Source organism: Populus euphratica, unplaced genomic scaffold (assembly GCF_000495115.2).
Source record: "Populus euphratica unplaced genomic scaffold, PopEup_1.0 scaffold30.1, whole genome shotgun sequence".
Classification (NCBI taxonomy): Eukaryota; Viridiplantae; Streptophyta; class Magnoliopsida; order Malpighiales; family Salicaceae; genus Populus; species Populus euphratica.
Window position 1 is genome coordinate 1742912 of NW_011499869.1, and position 10052 is coordinate 1752963.

At 34.2% G+C, this 10052-nt stretch overlaps 1 protein-coding gene across 3 annotated transcripts; it reads right to left on the reverse strand.

Moving 5' to 3' along the window:
• Positions 1–45: 45 nt before the first annotated feature.
• LOC105126924 (protein MEI2-like 2) lies at positions 46–7069 on the reverse strand. Of its 3 annotated transcripts, XM_011027966.1 has the most exons (14): positions 6716–7068; positions 6180–6232; positions 5922–5966; positions 5662–5784; positions 5110–5576; positions 4326–4484; positions 4115–4231; positions 3845–3996; positions 2834–2925; positions 1807–2698; positions 1626–1710; positions 1468–1536; positions 1048–1227; positions 46–741 (listed from the first exon to the last, which is right to left on the reverse strand). In XM_011027966.1, exons 3-14 carry the CDS (start codon positions 5950–5952, stop codon positions 625–627), a joined length of 2484 nt encoding a protein of 827 aa, XP_011026268.1. In that variant the 5' UTR covers positions 5953–5966; positions 6180–6232; positions 6716–7068; the 3' UTR covers positions 46–624. The 3 variants fall into 3 exon arrangements, with proteins under 3 accessions (XP_011026268.1, XP_011026267.1, XP_011026269.1); XM_011027965.1 differs by lacking the exon at positions 6180–6232; XM_011027967.1 differs by lacking the exons at positions 46–741; positions 1048–1227; positions 6180–6232 and having other exon boundaries at positions 1469–1536; positions 1664–1710; positions 6716–7069.
• Positions 7070–10052: the final 2983 nt, after the last annotated feature.

The following is a 10052-nucleotide window of genomic DNA, read 5'->3' on the forward strand; positions in this document are numbered from 1 at the left end:
ATTGTATCCATAAATGGGAACCTGAGGCAATCAATATAGATTGGCAAGCTGAAAGGACATTTTTTAAAAAAGAAACGCATTACCCACGCTTGGGGAGAGGGTTGGACGACTGTACAAGCATATACACGTTGACGAGTTTTTTCGGCGAAAACATTACAAGACAGAATGAATCGGATGCAGGGTCTGTTCATCTTCCATTCTATACAACTTATAACAGCCCTTAATCCCAGATTATCCAAATAACGTATATGCATAAAAAACATGTTTTGACATATTTGCAAACGGGCTCCAGAACCTGGTACAAAAACTCAATAGGAGTTCCCATGTACAGATCAGTGAGAAATGCCTTCATGGTGGATACTTCACTTCTCAGCAAAATATGTTATGCCTTATTCTCACCCTTGGTTAAGTAACACAAATGCGTTGCTCTACATCTGAACAAAATGCCCTCTGCCAACTGTGAGATATTATGCAGCATCCATAGCGCAAAAGTGGAGACTGCTCATCACTCAACCAGTATCGTACCCACTCTATAGCTTCTCTTCCAAATTTATACATTCAAAATGCCTACACAATGGTTAGCACTCCTGACCACCATTCAAGGCCAAGAGCAAGTTTAGGCTGTTAATTCTTCTCCGCTTTCTCATCCAGACTGTCCTCTGGGCTGTCAAACGAATCCCCAAAATAAGATCCATCAGGCTGACGGATACAAATGTTTAAATTACCAGATAGGAAAGGTTCCTGGAGGATCCATGAAAAATAAGGTCAGCGAATAGAAAATGGAGTAAAAATTCATCAAAAAAAGAAAGAGAAGAGAAACAAATGGTGTAAAGTTTTCTAACCCTTAATTTGGTCAGATATAAAATAACTAACTATTGTAAAAATGGCGTCCATCATTTTCCTCCTTGATTTCTTATTTTAAGCAAACTATGCATTATATCTACAATAAGTTCAACGATAGTAATTTGAATTACATTCCAACTGGTTGACAGAATAATCACTCAGTACTTTTCTTATCACAAGCATAAGTTAACTACAACTTTTTACCTGATCAGCAGCCTCTTGGCCCTCGGAGTGGAAGAGAATTGGGCGGCATCGCTTATCTTCATTCATTAAGCTTGAATTCTGAAAGTGTGTCACGAGGGCACCCTTGCCCTGAATTCGAGCATATGCCAGTGAAGCAACTTTTTCACTATTAAACTTCTCCCACCTCTTCCCATTAAATGCCTGGGTTCATTTTTATGCATAAGAGTCAGGCCAAAAATTGCCTGAATTTGTGATTCACCAGTCCTAACTAAACAATTTGACAATACTTTACCGCTTAAGAGTCAAAACATCCACTAGGAAAATGAAAACAAAGTTCAGTTAATGATAAACCAACCTTAATTAAGATTTTACAACAAAGATGACATGAAAGTACATATAATTTAATTATTTTAAGACAGCAATTAAGGTACCAGAACGAACCTCATAGAAGGAAATGATGTGTGAGGGAGACACCATATTGATGAAGGCATAACCCACATTGCATTTATTCTGCAACCAGGGCAGTTAAAGCATCAGCACCTTCAACTTGAACAAATTATGTAATAACAACAAATGAAAGTTCTCTGAAATATTATCACCTTAAAATCAATGGGAAGATAGAGAAAGTCATAAGTACCGCAGTGAATCTCATCAATAGCAGCCAGCAGCATCTTTGAAGTGTACCTAGAAAGGAAAACAAAAGCATAAGAAATTGCCAAGTGGCCAACTTAGTCAAAACCAAACATCTCATCTGTTTTCAAACACTCAGCAGTGCTCTACTTGTTAGGGATGTTTTTAATCATTAAAGTTGTCCTAGTATCTTCCCCGCTAATGATTTTTTCCAAATCAAGCTGATACTGCTTCTTGCAATCCATCTGGCTCCCATTATTCTCCGCTCGCCGACTTCGAACGCGTTCAACAAATCCCTCATTGCCTATTGTCACTGGTCCTGAATAAGAACCAGCCCCCATAAACATAGGATTGTGCCTGGGCAATGACATCACCCGGTAACTAGGTGAACCATTTTCAGTGAGGGGACCTGGAAGTCCGATGCCAGCACCCAGAGCTGCACGGCCACCCATCATCATATAATTTCCAGTGTTGCGGTTTAAACCCACGCCCCCCAGTGCAACTTGGTTCATGAAAGATGTCTCTGGTGATTCCGGGAAGAAGCCAAAATGCCTATCAAGAGGAAGACCAGATGGAGCAGATCCAACGTGATGGTGATGTGAACCAAGAAGAGATCCATGCCTACTGGTGTATGGAAAACCCTGTCCTTGCCCACGTGATGGAAATGCATTTCCAACAGATGATGTTGGCCATGCAGCAGAACTTCCCCAGAGAAACTGAGGACCAGTCAATGTGCCTATACCAGATGAATTTGATGTTGGAACAGGACTGGTGCTCAATTTCTGGTCAGTGAATGAACAAGAATGTTGATAGGGTGCTCCTTGCATTGATCCCGAGTTGGTAACCATCTGGTTTGCATGGTTAGCCCTTCCATGGTCCTTGCCAATTGGGGCAATCTTTGCAGGGTTAGAGACATGAGGGGGAAGAATTGAAGCCAAGCCAGGCAAATTATTTCCATTTACAGGGCTTAAAGTTCCAAGACTTGGGGACTTGCTAAAACCATGCAATGGATTGTGTTCAACTGGGCTGCCAAGCCAGGCACCTGTCACAAAAGTATCATAGATTCAGCCCATAATCCAAAAGCATTTCAACAGTACCGGACCTTGGAGCTGATAGGAAATACATAACAATAATTGAGTTCTCAGATAAGTATAAAGAAACTTAAGAAATCATTTACCTGGAGGAGAGTTCCCCACTGGGGAGCCTACTTGATGTCGAAAACTTCGAACTTCATCTTGTTCCAGCTCTTGACTTATTTGCTGCATCATGCTGTAGATAAAGGACACTCAAATTCAGGATATCAGTGAATATGACATAAATCATGCTGTGAAAGAAGATTCAAGAAATATATATGGTTTATATTTTGAAGCCCGTAATCATGAGGTGTGAATAATACCAGCAAACATTTAAGTAAATCAGTAACAACCACTCTGCAGATATGAACCCAATACAGAATGATGATTGTTACTTAAACCAAGGATCTTTAGCAATATAGTCTCGTTTTTTATCAATATAGCAATAGTCTCATTTTTTATCAATATTCTGAATGTGCTTTGCAAGGCCTTCCCATGAATTTCAGAAACTTTTCATATTAATGTCGATTAGGACTTAAAAAAAAACAATTATCTTGTCCATTTTACTTACTAAAAAGATCCTCATTAATTCTGTTCCATGGATGGAAATGGAATAGAAACTCCCCCATTTCTACTACAGGCAAAAAACTGGAATCCATAGCATTAACAATGTTAGAAATCAACAGCTAATTCCTAAACTGTGGTCAATACAACATATTTCCAGCTGATGTTTCTGGTCATGATACCCGCACAAAGTAAGTATCATTCTGCCCCTTCCCATTACTGTTTATTTTAGCATATATATGACTGTAATTTTTCTTGTCGCAACAACCTTTTCCAGAAAGAGGGAAGAGGGCACGTTTCCTACTGCACCTAATAATAGGCTTAACATAACAAAGAGGCTATGGGGACAATTTTTGTGGGAAGCGCTGAAGAAACAAGTCCATCTAAAATTGACAATTAGAACCCCATGTATTGATCAAAACTACTTTCTCGCATGAACATTTTTTTCTATTGCATTTATTTAACCAATTTGACAATGAGCAAGAATCAATTCCAACAAGAACGCAGAAGCATGAATTGCTATGCATTAGCAACATCATACTAATACTTACTTTCTACGGGCTCCACCAGGGCGGCTAGGTTCAAGCTTAATGCGCTTTCCAGCAATGTCACTCTTATTTAATGCTCTCAGAGCTGCCTCTGCAGCTCTAACATCATAAAATTCAATGAATTTATGGTGCCGCTTGTGTGGTGTTTCTCTTATCTGTATTTTGAGTAAGGGAATAACAACCCATAAAGATAATGAAAGTCTTGAAAGCTTACATAGAAGAATCATTCTAAAAAAGTAATAAATAAATCAAATAGACCATCCTAATACACACCTCTTTGACCTCTCCATAAGCCCCAAATATTAGGCGAAGATCATCATTAGATACAGATGCATCCAAATTGAAGACTACAAGAGTCCCTTGATTTATATCCTTTTCAGATGGGTTATCCTGGTACAAGGCAGGGGAATAAAATTTGGTAAAGATGCTGATGGGATCAACAATGTTAAAATCAAACAAATTTATCTAAACTCTTTCTTTAAACCTTGGGAATTGAAAAATGAATGTCCAGTTTTCTCCGCCTTAAGGGCTTATTTTGTAGCGCACGCATTGCAGTCCGAGCATCTCGAATATCATAGTAAGATATCATCACAAAGCCTCTATGCTTGCATGCAGTGTACAATGTTCTGATATCCCCAAATTGCTACAAGAATTGAGAAAGCTTGAGTGAGCACTAGGTATTGAGAAAAACTCCACATTTATTTAATTATACCTCTATGACCCCTTGCTTCATTGAAGAGTATTTAACCAAATTGATTTAATTAGCAGTAGCAGCACAATGCGAAACAAAAAATTTCATATCTATTTTACAATTTAACAAAAGCAACACTACATAAATCCAGACATCAGAACATCAACAAATACAATAAAGAGGTCAAGACATCAGTTTAAATATAATCATATAAATGCAATCAAACCATAATTAGTGATCGTCAAAAAGGTTCATCACAATAGCTAAATACAGATGCAGGTTGCACCAACTTCCACAAATTTTATATTGATTTAAAACCAGAGGGATAGTTTTTCTCAAAAATACTAAAAAAAAAAATTTCAAAAGTGAAAGAAAGCAGGCAAGTAGATTCACTGCAACGAAACCATTCTATCACCTAAAGGCCTTCGATTACTTTGACAGGGCTCTTGAAGACATTTATCACAAATAGCGATATTCACAAATACAACCACAGTCCTCCACATTACTATTGACATTATGAAAAATCATTGTGGTTTAGATAAGTGATATCTGGCATTTCTGACAATTATAAAAATACCTCAAAGAGAGATCTCAATTCAGAGTCCTCCACATTACTATTGATATTCCGAACAAATAATGTTCTTGAAGGATGCTCCCCATATGGATGTTCCCCAGCCACTGTTCCCACACCATTTGGAAGAGCATAATGACCAACCCCATTTGCAGGAATCCCATCAGTCATGCTTAGCTTGGACATACCAATACGAAGGCTTTCTTGGGATTCAAAATCCAACTCCATCCCCCCTCCAGGACCAAAGAAATCACATTCTTCCAAGTCCTCCACCTGACTAGGCAACCCACTAAGATCAAAATCATCCATTATGCCAGAAAGAAGTTCGTCGTCATCAGGAAGCAAATTTCCAATTGCACTTGGTTCAATGTCTTCAAATAGATCTGTAACCTCAGTTTCAAGGTCGAGTTTATTCAAGTTAGGTGAGCTATCATCAATAGATCGACCACAATTCTCTGATTCATGAAAGTTCACTGCATAGGAAAAAAAAGGTCTCAGTAATCAAAATATCTGTTATGAGTATAAATCCATAACTTAGCAACAAGAGCTTAGACAAACGCTTTTCATGTGGAAGGACAGGCAATGAGCTAGAAAACAATCTTGCATCAGTTCTAAGCGGGATCCCCCATGCTCCAGTGCCCACTTTCTTACTACTATTAACAACTGGAATTTTTGATGGACCTATAAACAGAACAGAAGATCAGTCAAGAAATTACCGATTTACCGCATACACATACTAACAAGATACAAAGCGGTGCACGCACTGGGTTTCAAGAAAGGAAGGAGTCAAAAGAAAAGGAATGCACCAGGACACTTACCAGACATTGTTCCCTTCAAATCTTGCTCCATTTGATCACTTCTCACTAAAACAGAAAACAGAAAAAACGGAGTCAAACCATTGAAAAGGCAGACACAAGCATAAATTCATCATGCACATAAATAAAGTAAGACCAGTTCAGCACCGTTCAAAAACGATGAGAAGTTAAATTGAGTTCAACAAACAATTTCCGATACTTTTGGTAAAAAAATTAAATAAAATTAACCCCTAAACCCTAATGCAGACACGTTCTCCAGACCTATCAGTTAAAGAAAATCTCCACTTTTTTCCCCTTTCTCCCACGTTCTAATTCTGCAAAATTACAATCCCAATTGCATGTTAAATCCTATCAAAGGCTAAAAACGGCTGCGTAATAACAATTATAACACAAACACTAGCAGGAGGTACAAAGTCAACAATCTGAGAAAAAAAATCCATCAACACCAAAAGGAGCAAAATTTGAGTACAATCAAAATCATGCAACCAACACACGCAAAAAAAAAAAAAAAAAAAAAAAGGTCGGCAGCAGCTCACAAAGTTCACTTCACAGTTTACTCAATCTCAAGTCAACCCTAAACTCCAAACACCGAAATAAGCCAAAAAAAAATTAAACTCAAATTTAGCATGCCCAAAAAACGAGAGAGAGAGAGACCCCTAACAGCACCATTAACTATCTTACCAAAAAGAAAATAAAACAATTATAGATCAAACTATAAAAGCTTAAACTACGAATTACCTTCAACAAATAAAGATTTAAAAAAAATAGTGATAGGAGAAGAGAGGAAGAAAGAGTACCAGAGCAGTTAAAAAGAGGCCATAAAATACAGATTCCAGACTAATTGAGCTTTTGTATTGACGATCAAATAATTATTATTTTTTAACTTAAAAACACAGTAAATAAATTACAATCGAGAGAGAGTTTCTTGTAAGTATAGATATATCTTTCTTGTACTCTTCTACTTCATTTGCTTTCTCTCTCGCTGGGAAATTAGAAAGAAAAATAATAAGCAAGTACTAAATATTTAAGATAGAGAATTTATGTGTAGAGGAATAGAGAATATGATTGGAGAGGGAAGGAAGGGCGTAGTGGCGAGTGTCGTGAACTTCTTCAGAGAAATAATTATTATTAATTATTGAAGAAGACGGGAGGAAATTAAATATGTTTTTTTATTAATATTAGAAATAGTAAAACATAATTCCGCTGTATTTGAATTTTGTTTGGCGTCCGTTGACGCAAATCCATGGCTCTTCAAAATATACTCTCTGTTGAGATAATTATAAAAATCTAGAGGGTAAAAAAAGAATAGGCTCTTTAGATAGTTTTATAAAAAATATTGACATCTGGAATTATTGGAATTACGAGTTTGCCATGCTGAGTGGCATTGAATGTCCTTGTCGAGGATGTGGCGTGATTTGGTTGGCGTAAATACTAATTACTGGTTGATTAAGGGAGTTTCGTGGAGTTGAGTGTACTTGATCGCTACACATTTTGTGGGTCTCTTTATAAAGTGGTGGGGTGAGTGACGTAATGTTATCGTCAGCAAAAGTGGATGGATTCTGCAGCCCCTTGTTTAAGATACATTCGGGGAATAAACGGAACCAGTTATATAATGCCACGTTTGTGATGAATTATGTAGGGTCATATGACACGTGGATCCCACGAAAATGCCTCGTGTTTGAGTTTGTTTTATAAAATATTTTTAGAATTAAAATATATTAAAATAATATTTTTTATTTTAAAAAAATTATTTTTGAAATTACCGTGTTAAAACTATTCAAAATATATAAAAATATTTATTTTTAATAAAAAATTAAATCTTTTTAAATATAATTTACATCTCATTTTCAAATAATATTGAATCGACTATCTCGATTAAAAAAAAAAAAAAAAAACGGAACACACGGAACTTGGCCGTTTAAATGGAATGAAAAAAATTTTCACGGTGCAAGTTGCGAAAATATTGAAGAGAAGAAAGGGGAGCGGCACATTTCACTTGTTTAATTTTTCCGAATCATCCTTCAACACATTCTTGCATACTAGATCTTTCATGAAGTAAAAAAACCAAAAAAAAATAATATTATAATTCAAACCATGCCTAGGTACATATATAACCTTTAAAATACGAGGATTGTCAAAGTTATTGAATTCAACATGACATGTCTTATATTAAACATTTTAAAGGTTAATTATTATTTAAAAAATTAAAATTAAAATGCCTAGATTAGTTATCACTTATTTTAACCTAGCTTGCATGGGGATCTAGATTAATCCATCAAGCAAAGCCAATTATCCCACGAATAAATTTTGTGTACTGTGATGGTTTGTCATGGTTATAATTATTTTGGTTGTGAAATTTGTGGGATAAAGGACGAGGAAATCTTGTGAGTAAATAGTGTTTTAAAAGTTGAGATACGGGTACATAGAGGGTTAGAGGGGGAAACGATGGCAACCTTTGACGAGTTTTCAGGCTGCTATTGAGCCAGACACATACATTGGCTGGATGGGGAAGAAAGGATAGTGGTCATGTCATCGACTTTCCAGTGCCTCTCATGAAGAACACGACCCCGAAGTTTAAAAATAATTGGCGTCCTCGAATAAAGAATTGAAGTTGAGGCATTAAAATAAAATTTAATTAAGATGTTAGAAACTTAATATACGTATCTTTTCTTTTTTCGACTAAGGCCCGCGTTTTTGCCGCGATGTAAGATAACATTTATATTTTCATTCAACTCGAGGAACTTACCATGGGTACTATATAAGAAACGCTATTATAAAATTAATTCATATATTTTTCATTTAACTTGATGGTGATGTATAATATATACTAACAGAATTACTTATATAATTAATTTTATTGATAAATTATTTATTTTTCCATGGTATTATTTATCATATTGGTTATAAAAAGAATTACTAATGGAACATTTCATTAATATTTTTTAAAATAACTTTAAAATTTTTCACTTTCTAACTATGGTATTAATTATTGTTTTTTATAGGAGAAATCACCGACAGATTGAAAAATAATCGATATTATTTGATAGATTTCTAAAAAAAAATTAGTGTATTAAAAATTTAAATTAAATATCACAAACAACATTGTTGACAGATTGAAAAGTTGCGGGTAATATTTGACAGTTTTTTTGAAATTTTTTGATTGAATTAAATATCATAGATAGAATCACTGATGAAATGATTAAAAATATTAATATTTAATTATATATTAGTAAAATCATCCATAAAAATTTTTAAAAAATAAAATCTCTCATTTCACAACAAACAGACCCTTCTTCTTCTTTCCTTTGTGTAAAAAACATCTACATCTATTTTTTTTTCTCTTTCTCTTTTTTTCTCTCCTCAACTCTTCTTTTCCTCCGCTCTTTAAGCATATCTTCTTCTTCTTTTTTAGTTTTTTTAATTAGCATACTTTATGAATTTGTTTTTTTATTAACTTCACCCGCAACTACGTTAAGATAAGATTTTTTACGTGTTTGTTTTCATTATATTTGCTTTATTTTTATTTTTTATGCTCTTAGTAATTATATAAATTTTATTGCGAGATTTTTTTTCATATAAGATCAATGATGTTGTTGTTTTATTTTTTTTTATAAATTTGTTTGAGTTGATTTTTATTCCAAGCAACTTAGCTACGAGTATTATAAAGTATTGATTTATATTAATTTAATTATTTTATAATCTTATTAAATGAATTTTTTAAAATATTTTTAAATAATCACTAATGAAATTACATATAGTATTTTTTTTTTGCTATATGAAAATCTTTCAAAGAAAAAATACTAATTGAATAAAACAAATAATTTTTTTTGACTCGTCCTTTTCTATCCATAAATCCATTGGTAATAATATTTTTTATTATCAACAGATAAAAAATTATTGATAAATAATTTATCAACAGAGTATTTTTATTTATAATTTCATTGATAAATTAATTTTTAATGAAATGATAATATAAATACCAATAAAATTTTTTATTGATAAATATAAAAATTCTAGCAGTGGAAAATAAACAGTTTAAACAGACAAAAGTAAAAATTGATTACCAAAAAACACTGGACACACTGAATTTATTATTTTCTCCTGTTATTAGTGGCAACGGAGTACGTGTTTAAA